At 37.8% G+C, this 22,631-nt stretch overlaps 1 protein-coding gene across 1 annotated transcript in view; it reads left to right on the top strand.

Annotated features, from left to right (window-relative positions):
• The window catches only part of Top1 (DNA topoisomerase I), an 81,413-nt gene that overhangs the window by 24,238 nt on the left and 34,544 nt on the right, over positions 1-22,631 (top strand). The window contains exons 3-8 of the mRNA XM_032904664.1: positions 747-849; positions 10,264-10,387; positions 11,918-11,973; positions 14,777-14,872; positions 16,968-17,043; positions 21,781-21,887. Of these exons, the coding sequence (XP_032760555.1) occupies positions 747-849; positions 10,264-10,387; positions 11,918-11,973; positions 14,777-14,872; positions 16,968-17,043; positions 21,781-21,887 (562 nt within the window). The remainder of the gene's footprint in view (positions 1-746; positions 850-10,263; positions 10,388-11,917; positions 11,974-14,776; positions 14,873-16,967; positions 17,044-21,780; positions 21,888-22,631) is intronic.

A 22,631-nucleotide genomic window follows, 5' to 3' on the forward strand; every position in this document is an offset into this window, starting at 1 on the left:
CAGGCCACACCTAACTTTCAAATAATGCCACTACTTGATGACTAAGCATTCATATATGAAACTATGGGGGAGGGGTGTCGGGTCATTCTTACTCAAACCACTGTGATCTACCTTTTAGAGTAGCAAAAATTAAGACAGTAAAGACTGTTAGCCAGGCATTGTAATGTACCTAGGAGGCAGAGGTGGGTGGGGCTCTCAGTTTGAGGCCAGCCTGCTGTACGTAGAGAATTCCATGCCAGGCAGCTGCATAGCAAGAGTTTGCCTTAAAGAAAAACAAACAAAAGCTAAGACTGGTAATTCTAGGTGTTGCTAATGATTTGTAGTAGCTATAATAATTGTTCATGGAAATATATGACAGTATGCCACTTAGGAATATATGGTTGAACAGTTTCCTATAAAGTTAAAAGTGCATTTTTTAAATATGACCTAGCAGTTTTACTTCATTTAGAAGTAAATGTTCATCAACATGTGAGTTGTAAATCACAGTACTTCATTGTAATGGATGTCACTCAGCAGGAAATGAAACCATGGAGGCAGCTTAGTGGTACAGTGCTTGCTTATTATTTTTAAGTTACTGGATTTGAGGCAAGGCAATAGGGGGGTGTCTTTGTGACGTTTTTCTACCAGTAGGATATGCTTTTATGACCACTTTGCCATTTGATTTCTGTTTCTAAAGGTGTTTGTTAAGGTAGGCAGGCAAAAGATAACATGATTCCTTGTGACTGACTTGTCTCTTTTGATTGCAGATTCTCACAAACACAAAGATAAACACAAAGATCGAGAACACCGGCATAAGGAGCACAAGAAGGATAAGGATAAGGACCGGGAAAAGTCTAAACATAGCAACAGGTAAGGATTGACCAACAGGGTTCCTCACTCAACAGGGAGTTGGCATCTTTAGCTTCCATGGATAGGTATCAGTTTGAGGTGGGTAGCAAAGTAAGAGACCGGATCTGCTATAGTTACTGAAGAGAATGCTTTGATAATTCAGGCCTCACTTAGGAAGTCATTGGTTAGATCTAGACGTACAGAGCAGGCATGGTGAGTTTTCTTTTAGTATGCATTTCTCAATAACTGAAGTATAAATGTATTTTAACAGGCTGCTTAATCAAACGTGCAGCACTTACCTTGATAAAAGTGATTAGATGCCATTGTTTTTAAAACTATATTTATATTTTAAACTTTATATTTTAAAGCTGCTTCATTAGTTTGTCTCATTGTCAGCAGACAAGTTAAAAGAGAAAGTTTCTGTTCTTTTGTAATAATTGTGTTGTTTTGTTTTATCAGTTTTTTGAGATCTGGTTTCTTTGTATATACCTTAGCTGTCCTGGAACTAGCTCTGTAGGTCCTGCAGCCTCTGCCTTTTGAGTGCTAGGATTAAAGGTGTGTGCCATCACCACTCATCCGGGAATACATTTTTTATGTGTCATTAAAATAGCCAGTTTAATTTTTCTCTTATGAGGACAAATCCTGTATCCCTCCTGTTTTTCCTACCACATAGTCATTTCTTACAACTTAGTTTCCACTCTGTTTATTCTTTTTTTTTTTTTTTTTTTTTTTTTTTTTTTTTTGAGCTGGGGACCAACCCAGGGCCTTGCGCTTCCTAGGTAAGCGCTCTACCACTGAGCTAAATCCCCAGCCCCCACTCTGTTTATTCTTAATATTAATCTTAGCACTTGTCAAGTTTTGCTTTTTGTGCATCTTATCTTCCTCAATTTACATTTGTCTAGCTAATAGTATTGTCTACCAAAATAGACGTGAGAGCAAAGAATACTGCCAACAATAAAGAAACAAATTTCACGATAATACATTAAATACGTGTTTCTATAGTATTATCAGAGCCTCAAAATATGCACACACATTAACTCACAATTATGAAGAGAATTCATAATTATAGCCAGTAGTTTTATTTTGTTTTCAATAATTGTTATTAGTACATGTAAAAAAAATCTCCAAGGCTAATGGAGGCTTAAATCACATCAACCAGTAGCTGGGTGTGGTTGGCTAACACCTGTAACCTTAGCATTCTGAGTCTGAGCCAGGTGATAACCAGAAGATAGAGGCCAGATCTAGGCTACGTGGTACAAGACACAAAGATAAAAAATAATCAAGTGCAGTGTTGCACAACCTGACTTAATTGACATTTATAGAATGGTGACACCGAAATTTTAGAACTGTGTTCAAGTGAGGTACTGAGATAAATCATGTTCTTAGCTAGCCCCTCTTAAAATCATCCCTTTCACTCCTCCATGCTTTTTTGGGGGGTGGGGGGGCACTTTTTCCTTCTAATATGCATAGTGCTTCCCCAGCAGGCTTTGGTTGCCTTCATTCCTCCGCTATATTTTCCTTGTCATTTGCCTTTACCTTATACTGTTTATTGAGCCTTGTAAACTTCTTTTAAATTTCTTAGATACAACATGTTTCTGATACCACTAGGCCTTAAAATATGCTATGACTGTTTGTCTATTACTCTCCTCCCTATTCCCCTTCTATTAGGGATTAAACTGAGGGCCTTAAAATGCTAGACAAAACAGTACCACTGAACTATATATCCCTCACTCTCTTTTAGATTGATAGAGGGGTTGGGTCTCACCAAGTTGCCCAGGCTTGTTCTTGGTTCTGGTTCTGTAGGCCCAGGTAGGCCTGGAACTAGTGATTTTCCTACTTCCCAAGCACTGCTACACCTCCTGGACTTTCTTGTTATAGAAATATTCTTAATATTCTTTTAGTATTATCTTTCTAACTATGTCATATTACTAATTCCTCCATTGAGTTATGTTCTGTGGTCCTCTGAATGTATTCTTTTTGTGGTGATTACTGTGTTTGGCTGTTAGGAATAATACTGCTGTGAACATTGATTCACGAACACATATTTGAAGCACTGTATAACTGAGCTATATCTGTAACCCCTTAAATCAGTTTTATCCTGTTTGTTATGATGTTCTAGCTTATGTATAATGCAATAGAAAAGGTTTGGGTTTGGTATTTTTGCTTTTTATTTTTTCCTTACCATGAAGAAACTTTATCATCAGTAGTCATTCCTTCATGCCTTCTGCCTTGGCTTCTTTTAGTACATTGTGACCTCGAACATGTAAGCCAAATAAACCATTTCCTCCCCAAGTTCCTTTTGACCACTGTTTTATCAGAACAATAGAAAGTAAACTAGGGGGTTGGGAATTTAGCTCAGTGGTAGAGTGTTTGCCTAGCAAGCGCAAGGCCCTGGGTTCGGTCCCCAGCTCCAAAAAAAAAAAAAGAAAGAAAAAAAAGAAAGAAAAAAAAAGGACAGAATAGTAAGATTTTGCAGATCAGAGTTTTAAAAAAATACTTTGAAATAAAGGGACTGTTTTTCTAGCTCTCAAAGCATTACTGGGCTTGTAGTGTGTGTGACCAGGCAGACTCTTAATCATTCCTAATCAGATTTTCTTTAGTTTTAGGTAAAACAAAGTGTCAAGTTCTGTCATTCACAAGCTGCATCCTGATCTAAGCATCTTACCTTTTTTGCCTCCTTTTCATTTTTGGTTGACTTTGTGCTAAGAAATTTAGATAATGAGAGTGATGATGACAATGACTACAAAACCTAATAAAGGATCATATAGATCAATTTCAGCTGTCAGGTTTTGTGGTGGACTCTAACTCAGTAGTTAATTATTGATAAATCTGATTTGGAGCTATGGCATTTTTAAGGTTTCATGGTGGAGGCAACCTTTCTGTAGCCTGTGTAGCTCTGGCTGTCCTAAAACTAGTTCCGAAGACCAGGCTGACCTCCAACTCAGATATCCTCCTGCTTCTGCCCCTTAAGTGCTGGGATTGAAGGCATGTACCACCACACCTAGCTCATGGAGACAACATGAAGCCAGCCACTGAAAATAATTAATGTTCACAAAAGGGTGAAAGGTAACGGCTAAAAAAGAGGTATCTGGTAGGCGTAGTGGCACTTGGCTTGGGAGATAATGGCAGGAGGGAGACCAAGTTCTAGGCCAAACTAAACTATAACTATCTCAAATATAATTAAAGGGGCATTCCAGATGGTAAGAAAAACATGAAAAGGGTTGAGGGATGTAGCTCTGTGGTAGTGTACCACCTAGAATACACAAGCCTGAAGTTTATTCCCCATATCACAAGGAACCGAACATAAACAAGACACGTTACTATTGTAGCATGTATTTTGTTTCAGAAGGGATCCAATTTAGGTGGATACTTTAGTTACAAAGGGTAGGACCAAAATGTTGTCTGGAGATAAATTACCTACTGTTTAAAGAAATTAATTTAAAGAAGAGCTTGATTTTAAAGGGGGCGAAGAAGCTACTGGAAACAGTTTAGAAAGGGGGATTTATAATACAGAAAAGGTTCTTGTTTTGGATAATTGGGCAGCTCTTTATAAGATGGGTACCCATGAAAAGACTATAAACCAAAATGCAATGGATAAAGAACTTAGATGGAGAAGGAAAAGAAATTTGGAAAGTAAAGAACTTAAATGGAGAAAGAAATAGAAGTTTAGGATGCGCATTGATTTGGTCATCTTTGGGAACATCCTTTTTATCTTCTCCAGCTTGCAGACAAAGGAATAATCTATTCTACATGAATTTTCTGTAATTGCACACAGTATTTCTTTCTTGGCACAACTTGCAATGATTTTCTTCAGACAGCAAGTCCAAACTATAGTAATAGAAAATTCCTACCTAGTGATAAATGGTTTATAAGTTTTGTATGTTTATTTGTTTTGAGATGGTTACCCAGGCTGGCTTTAATTAAAAGATCTTTTTGTTAGGATTAGCTTCGTTTGGACATAAGTTTCAAATTTTATGACTTCCTGTCACCTTCAGGAAATTAAACCTAGGGACTTGGTTCATCTGTCTAGTATATTCACAATACATAATTCTCATCCTGCTTGTCAATCATAATTGAAAGTTGTGTTTAATTTACCTTTATTCAATGCCTTCAAAGTGTATGCGTGATGATGCAGCAATTAGGATATACCAAAGCAAGCAGTAAAATGTTTCTGGTAAGTGGAAAGCAAAAGTTCTCAAAGGAGAGGTGAAAGATTGTGTTGAGAGCTACAGAAAATGGTGACTGTTGCTATTAATCCCTTATACCTAATTTACAGGTCAAATTTTATAGTAGATAGGCTTATATAAGGAACACAACCCTCACCTCCCCCCAACCCCCTTTGTGTATAGAGTTGGGTACTTTTTGGTGTCAGGCATTCACTACTGTGGTATTTCAAAGAGCAGATCCTTGTGATTTTGCTTAGTAGCCTAAAGATGACGGACGTTCAGCAATTGCTATGCTTTAGAGCCTTTTGAAAACTAGCTGCTGTGCTATTTTCTGGGAGACAACTTAAAGTTACCTGAAATTCTTTTATTTAAAGCATTTAAGTTTTACTTCACTGCCTGCTTTCTTTCCTTGTAAAGCCTTAATTTCTTCTGTGTCTTCAAAGCCTACTCATTCTCTTACAGGAATGCTCCAGATTCCATTTTCTGTCACCTTCAGTGTCTGCTGCTGTGCATAGTTGGCACATATTAGTGACTAAGGCCTCTTCTCAGAAGATGAGCAGATTTTTTTCAACCTAATAGTGTTTGCTTTTTGTTTGCTTTGTTTGGGAAATAATAGGACAGTTAATCTCATGACTGGAGACAAACTGCCTGAGTTGAAATCCTCATTCTTTCTCATGAAATGATTCTCCCTGGGCAAGTTACTTAAGCATTCTGTGCTTTAATTTCCAGATGTGCAAAGTTTAGATACCAGTACTCATTTAGTGTTTTGTTGTAGCAAGATGTGTAGCAATATTAGGTGGTAATATTTTTGCTATTTGCTAAGTACTTTAATTGGCTATAAAATAAAGAAGAGATTTTGATTGCTTCCCATAGCCAACATCTAGCTTCCCAGAATATCAGATTCTGGGTTTTACAGGAGTTCTACCCTCCCTTTTTCCCTAAAGATAAATTAATTACTTTTCTAGTGTAAAAGAGAAATGCTTTATCTTCCTGTTTTATTGTCACCTCTTTGCTTGTCCTTTCTCTTGCCTTCCTTCTGTTTATCTAAGGTCTTTAAAGAAACCCTGGCCAATTTTCTCTTCAGTTTGTTTAGCTTCTCTGAGAGTCATAGTCTCATAATTGTCAATTTAGAAATAGCATGGCTACTTTCCCCCATCATCATCTTCATCATTAGTTGTTTCTTCTTCCTCCTCTTCTTCCTTCTCGTCTTCACCCTCTTTCTCCTCTTTTTTCCCCTCTTCCTCTTCTTCCCCTTCCTCCTTCTCTTCTTCCTCTTCCTCTTCCATTTCTTCCTCCTCCTCTTCTTCATGATCATCGTCTTTGGAATTCAGTTGTTTGAAGCATAAGACAAAGGGCATTATGAAAAGAAGGTTTTAAGTCTTAGCTAGTTTAAAATGAAAACCTAGTTTCTGATATTCCAAGCAGATAGAAGTAAAGGAGACTTTGTTCCTTTAAAAAATAAGGTTGATATTTCATCCATTTTGCTGTTTGTTTCACAAGAGGATTAATGCTCCAGGAGGATCTTTTGAGTTTTCTACATAGGTTCCCATTAGGCTTGCCCACAGAGAAAATAACAAATTGTGTTTTGTTTTACTTCCGTAGAATGGTCTTGATATGCCATATTATTCCATTTCCACTTATTGATTCCTTTAGTTTGGTGTCCTCATGAATAACAAAACTGAAATCCAGAGACTCATAGGTTCCCATCCTCTGATTGCCATAAGGTCAGTTTTCCACTGAGGCAGATTAGTTTTCTAATAACTTTCATTAAGAAAGAGAATTGAGAAAAGTGATGTAATATCTAAAGGAAGACAGAGCCTGAAGCATTCTTTAGTTAGCCATTCACATTTTCATGGGAAGTAATCACAAAGCTTTGATCCTTTCAAGTATTTAAGATTTCTATTTTAGAAAATATCTGCTTGGTGGCAAGATATTAATAACCTTAATATGTCAAATCTTAGTCTTTCAATACAGCACCAGTCTCCCTTAAATGAAAATGTTATATCTGGGGTTGAAGAGGTGGTTCAGCAATTAAGAAGAGTACTTACTACTCTTCAAGAGTACCCCAGTTCGATTAATTGCACCCGCATGCCAGTTCACAACTTTCTGTAACTCTAGTCCCAGGGTATCTGACATCCTCTTTTCCTCAGATACCAGGTGTGGATGTGGTGCAGACATACATGAAGGCAAAGCTCCTATACACAGTAAACAAATAAGTAAACAAATATTTTAAAATCCATTTAAGTGGAAATGTAATAACAACGTACAGGTGCTCCAAACTTCTAAATGGAAATGCTGAGTTTAACCCTAACATTGCTCCTCTGTAACAGAATTTGCATTAGTGTTTTTTTTTTTTTTTTAGATTTATTTATTTATTATATAGAAGTACACTGTAGCTGTCTTCAAACACACCAGAAGAGGGCATCAGATTCCATTACAGATGGTCGTGAGCCACCATGTGGTTGCTGGGAATTGAACTCCGGACCTCTGGAAGAGCAGTCAGTGCTCTTAACCACTGAGCCATCTCTCCAGCCCCATTTGCATTAGTTTTTAAATGACCATTTCCTCTGTATATAAATTAGTCTAACAGAAAATAAAACCTCTCAGAATTATTACAGAATTAAGTAAAATAAAGGTTGTAAACCCAAGTTCAGGCAGCCAGGTCTGGCTCACACCTTCATCCCAGCAGGGACCAGCAGATTCCTGTGAACTAAGGACAACCTGGTCTACATAGTGAGTTATAGGCTAGCCAGGGCTACATATTAAATCCCTACTAAAGCACACACACTACACATAGCCTGTATATAACACTTTGTCAACATCAAAAATCAAGTGCAGCGCTTGGTTAGAGGGTGGTGTAGGGAGAAGATTTGTCCATCCTTAGATGCCTGTGATTGCTTGCAGAGTTTATTTCTATGTAAAGTTTGTGTAGGAGACTAAGTTTTTAATTTTGTTACAGGTTTCTTTTTAATTACTATAGTACATAATAGAAGCTAAGCATGGTAATATCAAAACTATACATATCATTATGTGTATGATACATAATGAGTCTAGTTTTAGTCTTTGCACTATATGAAGGATTAATTTTTTATACTAGTTATATGATAATTTTTTGATACAACATTGCACTTTGATAGAAACACATCATGAGAACACAATGAGTAGAATGATTTCACTGTTGGTGAAATATGGTCTCTGTGTGTGCCATTCAGCCTTAATGAGCTGAAAGGTTTGCTGTGGGAACTTGCCATTTAATGTATAGCTCATGTAAATAACAGCTAATGAGTGCTGGAGGAAAATGGAAATGAGGGAGTATGTAAGCAATGCAAAATGGGCGTTTCCTCCCCTCTGTGACAGTGCCTGCATCCCTCCTACACCTGTCGTCCTGTATCTACTCGTCTACCTTCTGGTTAATTTTCTTAGAGTTTGTACTTATAACCCAGATGCCTACTTTTGTGCATAGTGGTAAGTGTAACAGTAGGTGATTTGACCTGTGTTCTGTGGCTTGGGTTAATTAAATGCCATATTACTTTTTGTCTTATTTTTATCTTCTTTATAGACAAACACCTTTTTAGAAAGCAGTGTTTAGAGGAGACTTTTCTTGGGTCTCTTGAGATCATTGCCAGTGAGGTCTGCTTTTTTTTGCCCTGAGTGAAACAAGTGGCAAATGAGCTGACGAATCTTAACGTCTTGACTGTCCCTGTTGATTAAACTTAGACAGTTAGCACCTACACCTGGGATGAGCCTCTGATTCAGACACTTGAGCTTGAGTTCTGTTTTGCTCAGAATAATCCTGCAGGGAGCAAGTGTCTTAACTCTTAACTGTTCAGCCCAGTGCACTCCAAAAACTGACTGTCCATATTGTTTGGCAGCATGTGGTTTTTTTTCTTCTAGTCTTTTGTCTTTGTCTACATTTACAGGCAGATGGGGCATTTTGCTTGCCCAGTCTTGTTGGCATCAGTCAGGGGTATTCTGGATGTGTACTTATAATAATAAATATCCCTTAATAGTTACATAGTTTGATATAACATCTTCCTCTCTTGGTAATCATTTAGATTGTATCCATCTTCTCATTTTGTTTTTCCTTTTGAGTACTATGGTAAGTACTAAAATAAACATCTTAGTAGATAACATTATTTCCCTAAGAGAAATTTGTAGAAGATCTTATATAAACATGTATGATCATTTTAATGACTCTTGCCTTGAGTCTTGTACAGCGAACAAATACCTTTTTGGGTAAGTTGGATCGATCCTCTTACATCAGTTGTGACTGTTGGAGATAGAACTTTCACTGTATTTTTTATTGTTAGAAAGTTATAGAAATAAGACTAAGCCTGCTGTATAATCTATTACCTTTCAAAGAATGTTCTGGAGTCAGTCACTCCCAGAGCTTCGACTTTGTGGTGCTGTAGAGTTTATCCACCTGCTCTGGAAGCTTAACTTGTCCTTTTTTTTTTTTTTTTAATTTCTCTTTCTTTTGATATGCTTTCTCTCACACTGGGTTTCTTACTTGTTCTCTAAGACAACTCCCCCAATACCCTTTCTGCCAGGTGGCTATTTGCGGACCTGCATTGCTGAACACACTGGCCTAATTCAACAGCAGGGATTTTTTTTTATTATTTTTTATTTATTTATTTATTTATTTATTTATTTATTTATTTATTTATTTATTTATTTATTTATTGGTCTTCCTCTTTTCTCTTTTCCTCTGGAAGGTACTAAGATTTCCACTTCTGAATCCCTTTGTAAGTTCTTTTGTTAATAAGAGTAAGGCCCCTAAAGTGGGAGCTCCAAATTCTCGTGTAATAACTGGGCAACTATGAAGGCATCCTACAGATGCTCCTGTTAGGATAGGAAACAGGTGACCATGTTCAGGACTTTAGCAACTCTATTTCTAAGGGACTTGATTGACTGCTGAATCAACAAACACAAAGGGCCACCTTCCCTCCGGTCTCAATTGGCCCATGACACTGTGATAAAGGATCATGAAGCAAGGTTGTGCCACAGAATATTTTCTATTCCCAGTTGCTCATGTGTTCCTAATACAGTAGTGCAGTTACACACTGGCTACACGTCTTTGTCCCTCCTGATGACTTGAGTGTTTTCCTGGTTACACCCGGTATTTCATTTAATTTAAACCCTACAGCCAGCAGTCTTTGAACCTTTCTTCAGGACTGTGTAAGCAGTTTAAGTTTTCATGGTGTGTGTCTTTTGAGTTGATCTTGTGGTTCTTACTCTAGGGTAACTTTTTATGTCTTATTTTTAACAGTGAACATAAAGATTCTGAAAAGAAACACAAAGAGAAAGAGAAAACCAAACACAAAGATGGAAGCTCAGACAAACATAAAGACAAACATAAAGACAGAGACAAGGAAAAACGAAAGGAGGAAAAGGTACAGAACTGTCCCTTCAGGGGGAACAAAGAGAATTAAGGTGTACTTTTATTTTGATTACTTCAGAAGTGGTAATGAAAGTAACTTTGCTGTATCTACCCTTGGCCTTGGGAATAAAAAGGTCTGTACAAGACCTCAGGGTTGGCAGGCAGTACTGTAGCTGTTGCCCAGCCCGTGGCTTCTTTGCAGTGTATTCTAAATTCCCTACTCCCCCTCAAAAGGACTTTAGATTCAACATGTCTGAAACTGTGATAACTAAATTATTTAATACCATGGTGTTTCACAATACAGTAAGTGTTTATTTTAAACTACAATGCGGATATAAAGTTTCTGGAAACATCTTTCTGTTTTAGGGAAAGTTTTGTTTTTGGAAGAAGGCCTAAAGCTTTACTGGGTCTCTCTTGATGAAAAGATTGAAGATTCTGGTGCTAAGTCTGTATTAGTTGCTAGTCCAAGTTTGACTAGCATGCAGGAAGTCCTGTGATTCCAACACTACCTAAACCTGTTGTGTTTGTGCGTACCTGTTATCCCAGCACTCGGGAGGTGGAGAGATAGGAGGAGTTGAAACTCAAGGTCATCTTGGGCTACAAAGTGAGTTCAAGGTGATCCCCAATCTGGGATATATACCCTGCCTCAAGAAATAATGAAGATTCTTGAATGAAAAACTCAGACACTGGGGAATAGAGACTGTGGACCAAGACATCCTTGTTTATTCCTGACTTGCAGTCCCCATCTTTCTCTGAGGTAGCCAGTGCATTGATCATTTTGTGTCTTTTCAGAGACCCTGTAGATAGGGAGCTGAGGGTCATCCCTTTGTGTGTATGTGTCAAGGTTTTGGAGTGATTTGTTTTTTCTAACAAATGTGAAAAAGAAGGCAAGTTGTAGATGGGGGGAGACACACACACACACACACACACACACAAAGTTTTGAGGAGAACTTTCTTAATCAATTTCACCTAGAATTGTCAAAAAATAGCCTTGGGAAAGTGTCTTTTAGTTGACCCACTTCAGTTTTGCTAATAAGAAGAGTCAGTGCAGGACCAAGATGTTCCAAAATAGCATGACGTGGTCTTGGACTTCCTGCACCACTCAATGGCTGTGATTAGCAGCACACGACATGAACAGTATTGAGCCTGTCAACATTCTGTCTTGGAGAAGAGACTCATAAAGTCTCTTCCTTGAAGACTATCATCCATTAATGGTTTTTAGAGAAAGGAGAGATATTTTCTCAAGTGCTGTTGTCACTGGTGAGGTGCCTATCTATAGTCCTATAAGCAATCCTGATTCAACTCAGTGGGACACCAAAAAAGAAGGAAGAAAAGACAAATCATTAGGAACAGGTAGATCAGAGTACTCCATATACTTGTATAAATGTCATAATGAAACCTGTTTTATGTATAATTAGTATATGCTAATAAATTTGAAGTCTCCCAAATTGATGGCAATATTCTTGAATAAGAGATTTTCTTCTCGTTTCAGTGTTAAATACTTTCAAAGCACCGGCTAAGTGGCTGTGGTTTTATTTTGCAGATTAGAGCTGCTGGGGATGCAAAAATAAAGAAGGAGAAGGAAAATGGCTTCTCTAGGTAAGACCTTTTGCTATGGTAGCTTTTTAATTTTTTTTATTAATTTTTATTTATATGAGTACAGTGTAGCTGTTTTGAGATGCACCAGAAGAGGGCACCAGATCCCATTACAGATGGTTGTGAGCCGCCAGGTGGTTGCTGAGAATTGAACTCAGGACCTCTGGAAGAGCAGTCGGTGCTCTTAACCGCTGAGCCATCTCTCCAGCCCCTGCTTTTTTTTAATAAAAGGGTGACTGCATGGTGATCTCTAAGCTTTTCCAACATGAACTAGCCACCCTGATGGTTCAAAAAAGTCAGTATTAAGAGTATTTGACCTAGGACAACTTTGACTTTTTATAGTTCTAGTTAGTGAGACTGAACAGCATTTATCCTGAAATTACTAGAAATGGAGCAGACTAACAGAATAAGATTTTTAAAAGTTGAAGTATGTACATACCACAAAATTTGTCACGATAGAATATATAGCTTATGGGCTTTTATTGTATCCACCTCACTACTCCTCAATATTTCAAAAGAAACTCCTTGTTAGTAATTATGGACTTTCTTAGTCTACAATGAATTCCTCCTTCGTAATATTGAGACATATATAGAACCTTATTGGACTTAATTTTAGGGATAAGTATATATTTAACTAGGCATAAATAAATTATATTACCTATAAGCCATTTTTACACTCTGCAATCCATCTGTTCTGTTTTCCTCACTTTCAGTTCCGTAATGTAAGCCCAAGTCCCTCTAGATTGAGGAGACTATTTAGGATCACATTAAAGAACATCTTTGAAGTGTGATAACTATTTGCTTTCACACATGACACTTAGGATGGAACATTAACTTTGAACCAGTGGATATTGTAGTGTTTCTTTTGGATCTCTAGGGCTTTGTAATTGATGGGGAATAGAAGGAGAAACAGCTGTAGAAGTGGCATTTGGGGATTGGGGGAAATATGCTGGAATAGGACAGCTAATCTCTTTAAACATACAGATTTTGTTGTTGCAAGCAAATGGATATAATGCTTTTAGAAAGAAAGGACGACACATTATCTATACTTCATGCTGTGAATATATTTTTGCATTTGAGACTAGATACTTATTCTTCAGATCCACTAGATCCACCACTTCATAGATGGCAGCTTTATTTGGGGAGGTTGTTTAATTTACTGAGTTAAGTAAGTGAGGTCTAATTTGAAGAGCTGTATCAAGCTAAGCTAGGAAAGAACATTCCTGTTTGTCCCTATTGTTGGCAATTCTCCTCCTCTCCCTCCTGCTCCCCTGTTCTCTCTCCTCCCCCTCTTCCATCATCATCATCATCATCATTACCTTCACCTTCACCACCACCTCCTCCTTTTCCTCCTCCTCCTCCTCCTCACTATAAGATAGTTAACCTACATGATCCCTTATCTCATCGTTTGTGAATGGCAGAGTCTTCTGAAGTTCAGAGTGGCATGAACTCATATATAACCAAGACTGACCTTAACTCCTGCGCTTTCCTAATTGTTGGACGTGTTGAAATTACAGACGTGTGCAGTTGTACCCAACTTAATTTAAAAAAGAGAAAGTTAGATTATTAAATTTTATGTGTATGAATGAATGTTTTGCTCATGTATCTGTGCACTGTGTGCATGCCTGATTTCCATGGAGGTAAAAAATAAGGTGTTGGATTTCCTAGAACTAGAGTTAGAGGTGGCCGTGAGTGTCTCTGTGAGTATTAGGAGATAAATCTCAGCTCTTTTAGAAGAACAAGTGCTGAGCCATCTCTCCAGACCCCCAGCTTATACTTTCTAGTTAGTATAGGTTTCATTAATGTCCTTTGCTCATATATTCTATATAAATATATATCTATTTAAATCTGGATTCTGCAAAGGAAAGGAAATGTGATATTCTTTTTTCTCCCTTGCCTTAAACCTCTCTCCTTCATACCCCCTTCTATTTTCATGAACATTTTAAGATCTTTTATTTTTTTATTTTATATATATGTGAGTATTTTACCCTCATGTATTTCTATATTGCCATGCCCATGCCTAGTCAATAGAGAAGTCAGAAAAGAACATTGGATTTCCTGGAACTTGAGTTAACAGATGGTTGTAAACTACCATGTGGGTGCTAGTAATTGAATTCATGTTATTTGTTTTTCTGTTTTTCCCTGCAAATGACACAGTTTTACTTATGCCTGAATAAAATTCCTTTGCGCATATACCATATTTTCTCTATCCATCTACTGACTAGCATCTACACTAGTTCTGGATTTAGACTGTTGTGGATTTACAGAGCTCTGTCTGTGTTGTATGGTATATTAACAAAGCTTCTCTTGGGTATACACCCAGTAGTATAGCTGGGTCATGTCATGATTCTGTTCTTAGGTATTGCCCTCTATAGGATTTCCTTAGTGGTTGTACCAGTTTACATCCTCACTAGCATTTTTTTTTCCCCACAGTACTGTTTATTACTGAAGGAATTCAGGGCTGGAACCTAAAGATAGGGCAGAGGCCATGGAGGAGTGCTGCTTACTGGCTCGCCTGTCATGGCTTGCTCAGCCTGCTTTCTTGTAGTGCTCAGGACCAACAACCCAGGGGTGATCCTACACACAAAGGGCTGAGCCCTCCTAGATCAGTCACTAATTAAGAAAATGCCCTACAATTTTATCTTAGGGAGGTGTTTTCTTAGTTGAGGGCCCCTCCTTTCAGGTTCTCTAGCTTGTGTCAGGTGGACATAAAACTAGGCAGGGCACCTACTCTGCTATTTAACACAGTTCTGACATTCTAGTAATTAGTAACCAGCTGGTTTGTTTTTTTTCCCTCTTTATTTAGTCCACCACGAATTAAAGACGAGCCTGAAGATGATGGCTATTTTGCTCCTCCAAAAGAGGATATAAAGCCACTGAAGAGGCCTCGGGATGAAGATGAGTATGTGTTTCTTCCTTTCTGATTAAAAGGGAATGCTTAAAGAAATTTCAACTTGAAAAGAATGTTTGTTGCTGCCTTATTACTGATGGTAAAAAATTGGGCAAGGTCACATAATCTCAGGAAGAAAAAAACCACTTTCTCTCTTAGAATCTACCAACACTTTGAAGAGAGAGACTAGGAAAGGCTGAATAATTGAGAGGGCGAGGAAGCACTGACTGCACTGTGGAAGGACATAAAGCTAATTGTTTGTCTACTTCTGATTTGTTGTGTGTGTTTTTCCCATTCCCCTCCTTTGGTGGTAGATAAGGGCATAAACTACATTCAATACCGAAAATGTAAAATTGAACTTTTTGAAGTTGTAGAACTTCATTCCGAGTGCCTATTCTAAACATAGATGTTCATTGAGCTTGATCTAGTTAGTTTTAGTTTGGTCATTTGGAAGAGTTGTTTTTTAAATAATAAAGTTTATAAAACATTAAAAAATGAATTATAAAAGAAAAGAGATACTTCAAAAATTTGTAAAAGGAAAAGGCCAGAGCCAGGCATGATGGCACCCACCTTTAATCCCAGTACTCAAAAAGCAGAGGCAGGTGAATCTTAAGTTCAAGGCCAGCCAGATCTATAGAGCAAGCTCTAGGACAGCCAGGGCTACACAGAAAAACCCTTTTTGAAAAAAGAAAAAAAAAAAAAAAAAGAAAAGAAAAACAAAAGGAAAAGGTTTTAAGAATAAATATGTGTATATCTATAGTAAATAAAAATATATTAATTGGCATTTGTGGTTAGTAGACTGACTTATGAGAAATGGGTTTGCTAGTAAATTAATTTATGGGTTATGTGTAATGTGCTTTTCTTATTAAAAGATAATACATGTTTAGTATAAACATTTCAGATCTTACAGAATTAGTGAAGGATAAACTATCTTAGTGCCTTGGAAGTTTTTCAATTTTGTACCACAAGAAAATTGAGAACTTTTTCGTTAGAGATATAGCTCAATTGGTAGAATGCTTATCTACCACACAGAAAGCCGTAGGTTGATCCCAGCACCTTATAAAACTGGGTGCGGTAGTATACACCTCATATACCAGCATGTGGGAAGTGGGGGCAAGAGGCTTGGAAACTCGCTCATTCTTGACTTCATAGTGAATCTGAGGCTGGTTTGGTCTACCTGAGACGCTACCTCACTTCTCTTTTCTTCTAGGATCTATGCCTTTTGATATATAAGAGAACCTTTAGTGTACAGAGATAGTGAAGTTGATATTATTCAAGGCTTACATTTACCTCTTTCCTCGATTCATCCAATGATAATGTACTCTATTTTATTAGTTTGAGTATGTAGCTTACTAGATTCTAGGAATAGTCACCAGATTTAAGATAGAATGCTGAGGCTGTAGCACAGTTGATAAAATGCTTACTTTGCAAGCATGAGTTTGATCCAGAGCCCACATACAAGTTTTAGGTGTGGTTGAGCATACTAGGGCTGGGAAAGGCAGAGACAGGAGAATCCCTAGGGCTTGCTGGCTATTTAGTCTAGCTTAGTGAGCTCCATGCTCCTGAGAAACCATGTCTCTAAGGAGGCTGAGAATGTTCTTTAGGAGAACAGTACAAGTTGTCCACATGAATATGAGTGCTTGCTGTTCTCAAGAACCCGTTTGTTTGCCAGCATCCATGTCAGGCAGTTCCTCATAGCATTACATCTATGGGTCTCTATCTGTTTCTGTCTTTTAGCTTTATTTTATTTCTTATTTTATGTCTATGATCCTGAACATGTATATGTGTACCATATGCATGCCTGATACCCACAGAAGCCTAAAGAATTCATCAGGTCCTCTAGAACTGGAGTTACAGATAGTTGTGAGCTGTCCCATGTGGGTGCTGGTCACTAAGTTGAGGTTCTCTGCAAGAGCAGCCAGTGTTTTAGCAGCTTGAGCACCTCTCCAGACCTTAATCTCATCTTCACTACTGTAGAATGCCCAGCAAGAGTAACAGCAGTCACATCTGCCATAGGTACTTCAAAGAACTGGGAAATCCTAATCCTGTAGGCGAGAACTCTTGAGTTCTAGTTGCATTAACTGCATATTTATGTTCCCCTTTCTAGTGCTGATTATAAGCCTAAGAAAATTAAGACAGAAGATATCAAGAAGGAGAAGAAACGAAAACTAGAAGAAGAGGAGGTTAGTAAAAGGTTTTGAGGTTTACATTTCTATAAAGCAGCCTTAAAAAACATGAGTATTTTTTTTAATTGTGTGTGTTTGTGCGTGCACGCACATTATGATGCACATAAGGAAGTCAGAGGACAGCTTTGAGAAGTCGAGTCTCCTGGAAATTGAACTGGGGTTCTTAGTTTTGATAGCAAGTACCTTTAACTGTTGAGTCATCTCATTGGTCCTAAAATAGCTCTTGACGTCAAATGAGTTTTAGAACTTTTTTCGTTTGTTGTAGTAGTAAGAGCAGGGAAAAGTTTTACAAACAAGTTGTGGCTGTGACACTGAGTGTGCTAAGATTTTGAAGTGTCTGGGGTATCAGCCACCCTGAGTAGTCTACTCTGTCTATTCATAGCTTGTGTTGATACTGATAGAGAAAGTGTGCCACCTGTAGGTGTGCAGAATGCTGTTCATAAGAAACATTTATCAACTCCGAAGATTCTGTCTTAACAATATTTCATGTCCCATGAAGCATGCTCTTTGCTCATTTTAAAGAACCGCCCTGATTTAAAGTCCTTTACTGAGTGCCCTTTTGGTTGTAGGGCAAAATCTAAGCTCTGGGGCATCACTCCTCCATCTGGCCTCTGCTTCTTGTGCCTTCATTTTGTTCCTCATAAGCTCACCTTACTCTGGCCACACTGGCTGCCTGTTTTTCACACCAGATTTTTGTGCTCCAGAGTTCTGTGTGTAGTGCATGGTGTTCTTCTATCTGGAACACGCATTTTCTCCTCCTGTCTACTGTTTTATAACCAACCTTCCTTCCTTCCTTCCTTCCTTCCTTCCTTCCTTCCTTCCTTCCTTCCTTCCTTCCTTCCTTAACTTTAGTTCAAGTGCTTTTTCAAGTATTCTACTTGGTGCTTGTGGTAGATGTAAATAGAATAATGCAGTTCTTTTCTTTCCTTTTTTTATGTCTTGTACTATAGAGTTGTTAGCAAGAAACTTTTTAAAAAGACATCAGCAATTCTTTAGACTCTTAAGTAGAATTCTTGACTTTTATGTTCTTTATGAGAGGTTAGTCAATGTGGTGGAAAAAATGGGCTTAAACGTGGATAGGTTGAAGAGTATCAGCAGTAATGATAGTGATAGTTGGGTGAGCTTTTAAGATTGTTATCTAAGGGTGGTAGCGTGCACCTTTAATCCCAGCACTCAGGAGGCAGGGACAGGCATATGAGTTTGAGGTTACATGGGGATATGTAATGAGACCTTGTATTCAGGGGGGACAGAAAAAGTAATTTGATCAGGTACGGTGACTGCAAATTGTAATCTCAGCATTTTGAAGAGTGAGGTGGGAGATTTTATGAGATCAAAGTCTAGCCTGGGCTACACAGTGAAAACTAAAAATTCCATTTATCACAGTGTTAAGAACTTGATATGCAGGCTGGAGAGATGGCTTGGTGGTTAAGAGCACTGACTGCTCTTCCAGAGGTCCTGAGTTCAATTCCCAGCAACCACATGGTAGCTCACAACATGGGAGTCAGTGCCCTCTTCTGCTGTGTCTGAAGACAGCTACAGTGTACTTATATACATGAAATAAATAAATCTTTTTTTTAAAAGACTTTTTTCCACCAAAAATTATTCTATTGCTTTTGACTTGACCTTACTGATGTTCTCAGGACACAGGCAGAAGAATATAGCTAGACTATTTTCCTAAATATGATAATAACAAATGTTAAATCCAGTCCCTCATGTAATCTGCCCCTCACAAGCTGGCAAATTACTTCTCTGTATTTCTATCTTCAGCATTTGTGTCTTTTGCACTCCCACCAGTATGGTCCATTAATCTTTATTTCCAGAATTCTAGGGCTTGTCCATTTCATAGGCCTGAAAAAAAATTCTACATTCAAATGGATCCATAAAGCAATTCAACAGTTCTACAAATGACCTGGCTGGGCAGAGCAACAGCTCCACTTCTCAGTACAAAGTTCTTGTAGTAGTTATTGTTGTGACAAATTTTGTAACAAAATCAACTTCTAGAAAAAGACTCCTATTTTTTACTATGGTTTGAGGCTATAATCTTTCAGGGCATACATGTATGGTATCAGGATTATACGGTAGATGGTCATTGTATCTGCACTTTGGGAATAGAGAGGTGAATTGCTCTTTTTCTACTTATTTCTCCCCACCCTTCAGTCTAGGTTCCCAGATCTTCCATCTTCCATTATACATTAGCAGAACCCATTCTACTATCATGGCTCTGAGTTGTGTTCACGTGGTTCCAAAAGCCTTTCCAGTAGACTATGAAGATTAACATAATCAAAGCATATGAAACAGTTTTATTTACTTTTAAATTTATCATTACAGGTATTTTAGGTATGTGTTTTTCCCATGAGTATTTGTGTTCACCACATGCATAGCTCACATGAACCAGAAGGAGGGCTTCAATCCTCTGGGATTAACCATTAGTTGGTTTTAAGACACCATATGGATCCTGGGAACCAAACCTAGTCCTCTCTGCAAGAACAAGTGCGGTTAAATCTGGGCTATCTCTCTACTCCCCTCCTTTTTTAATTAAGATTGTAAAATTTTATATGTATGAGATTTTGCCCATGTGTATATATATGTGCCATGTGTGTGTCCAGTGCCTGCAAAAATTAGAAGAGAACATCTTGTCTCTGGAATTGGAGTTTGAGATGATTGTGAACTACTGTGTGTGTGGAAACATGAAATAGCCTCTGCGAGAAGAGTCAGAGTTGCTGAGCCCCCTCTTTAGTGTCTACTTCTGTTTTGTTTGAGATGTGTCTCATTGTGTAGTCCTGGCTAATCTGGAGCTTCTGTGTAGACCACATTGGCTTCAAACTCAGAAAAGATCCCTTTCCTCTGCCTCCCAAACAGGAAGATTAAAGGTGTGCACTATCCGGCCGACTTCGTACTTTAACTTGGAGTTTTACTCTGTAACCCAGGCTGGCCTTGAACTCCTGGCCATCCTCCTACCTCACCCTCTGCTACAGGGATTTTTAGACACAAGCTACCACTTTCCACCAACAGGGTATTTTGATGCTATCCTACTTGCACACTTGTATTCCTTATGGCTACTTACAGTGCAGTAGTATAGCATTTGCTTTTTGTCCTTAAAAATCATTGCTTAAAGATCTAAGTTTATTACTGCTTTGAATACCGTCTTATTACAGACCCACAGGGTGTTCTCTATCCATTTTCATTCATCATATTCTGTTGGTGTTTGTTTGTTTGATTTTAAAATATATTTAGGGTTTCATATTAGGGTTTCATTGTGCTCAGAAACAGCTATATAACCTTGATCAAATGGAAAACTGATTTCAGAACTAGCTTGATTATGGCTGGAAGAGAGGAAACCGAATGGTTTCTAGCTGTGCCATTCCATAAATTATCTTTCATTGCTATATATAAGTAAAGCCTCATGTTATGCTGAAAATGTAGATCAAAGTTACAAGTTCTTCAGAAGAAATTAGACTCTGTTGAATACGGCTCTTTACTTGTTGAGTCACATTTTAGCTGGGATATGTGTTTTGGATTTGTCTTCCTTTAGTGGTAAATTTTACTCTTAGGTTTGAAGCTTTTTTTGTTTTAATAGTTTCATACACATATGCACACCCAAGGTGAGCCTCAAACTTAAAAAGATCCCTCTGCCTCTGTCTCCTAATACTAAGATTGAAGATAATAGCCTATTTTGTGTTTTTAAGATAGAATCTCACTTTGTGACCCAGTCTGTCTGGCCTTGAACTCCTGTGACTACGTCACTGCTGTTTAGACACACAAAGACAAAGTACTCTCAACTGTGAGTTTATTAAATTCATCCTTCGTTCGCTTCCTTCCAATTCCTGTCCTACCTCTCTCCCAACCTTGCCTCTCATATGTTGTTGTTGTTGTTGTTTTGTTTTAATCCACTGAGTCCATTTATTATTTCCTTAGAAAATGGATGTGGGTATGGAACATAGTCTCTCAGGACTAGGATCCTTGAAGTAAACAGACTCTTCCCTAACCTAGCAGTAAAGTTTTTGTTTGTTTGTTTTTTTTGTTTAAGACAAGGTTTCTCTGTGTTAGCCCTGGTTGTCCTGGTGCTCTGTGAATCAGGCTGATCTTAAACTCAAGAGACCCACTTGCCTCTTGCTTCCCTAATACTGGGGTTAAAGGTGTGTGCTACCACCATGCCTGGCTTTTTTTTTTTTTTTTTTTTTGGAGACTGGCTTTTACTATGTATCCAGGCTGAAGGCATGACAGCCCTGCTCCAGCTTCCTTAGTGCCAGGATCAACAGGTGTGCACCATCATGCTTGACTGGTGTTCTTGTTTTGCCACTGTGAGCAGTTGGCGGTTGAGAATACATTGTCTTTGTGTATATAAACAATAGTAACTGAGGCACAGAATTCCCTTTGGATCAAATACTAAATCTTCATTGCATGTCTTTTTCTACACTTTGTTGGATTTGAAGAGATTAAAGATGAACACACTTTAAAGTAAATGAGGAAAAAACCCTGGGATTACTTCAGTTCCCCAGGTGTTCCCATGTTGTATTCCTGAGTAATTGTTTGCTAGAGAGATTGGGGGCAGTATTGACTTAATTGTAAAATATCTGTAAATTTTTCTCTTTTGATGGCAGGAAGGAATTAGATATAAGATCTTTTCCAGTTCCAGCATTTTTGTTCATCGTTTTTCTTCCTAACGTCCAAAAAAACAGCTTCCAGGTGTGTAATCAGTTCTGTCTTAAGTGCTTTCTGTCTGTTTCTTTGTAGGATGGCAAACTTAAAAAGCCCAAGAATAAAGATAAAGATAAAAAGGTTGCTGAGCCAGATAATAAGAAAAAGAAGCCGAAAAAGGAAGAGGAGCAGAAGTGGAAATGGTAACACGTCAGCCCTGGGTTAAGGTGTCAGCACTCTCATTGTGCAGACCAGTTAAACAGGAGTGGAAATATTAAGGTTAATCTCCTGACATTTGATGGAGAAGTACTTACAGATTCTCTAGAAGAACAGATAAGTTTTCAGATCCTAGTAATTTACTGGTGCTAAATCTAGAGGATCTCAAAACTAGTTTTTTCTCATTGAATAGAATTGACTGTAGAATTAGCCTATATATAGAAGGGAATTCAAAATGAATTTATTCATTCATTTATTTAATTCAAATTGTACCTACTAGTGGTATAATGTCTAAGTGCACATGTGTATTCTATGTAATATTTAATCAGGCTGAGTTTGGCTATCTCATACATTCTATCTTTACGCTAAGAGTTACCAGTATACTTTCCTGTGTCCTTTTGGAGTACTCGGTTCATTATTGGTGTTAGAAAAGTATTTTACTATGTAAAGGGTTCTTCTTTTCTTCTATAAATCATGTTCATAAAACTGCCAATTTGTTAAAACAGCAGCAACAGAAACCTCCACACAAAAGTCTTGATGAATGTTTGTATAATTATAAAAAAGTAGGGATTTTTTTGAAGAAAAATGTAAGCAGAACCATAATGAAATTACTAACTTGACATGTCAGAATTGAAAATTTCAGGCTGTAGTAAGAGACCTGTTGGTAAATTGCTTGCTTCACAAGCATGAGGACCTGAATTCAGATTCCCAGCACCCATTTAAAAAGCAGA

The sequence above is a fragment of the Rattus rattus genome, chromosome 5 (genome assembly GCF_011064425.1).
Source record: "Rattus rattus isolate New Zealand chromosome 5, Rrattus_CSIRO_v1, whole genome shotgun sequence".
NCBI classification, from domain to species: Eukaryota; Metazoa; Chordata; class Mammalia; order Rodentia; family Muridae; genus Rattus; species Rattus rattus.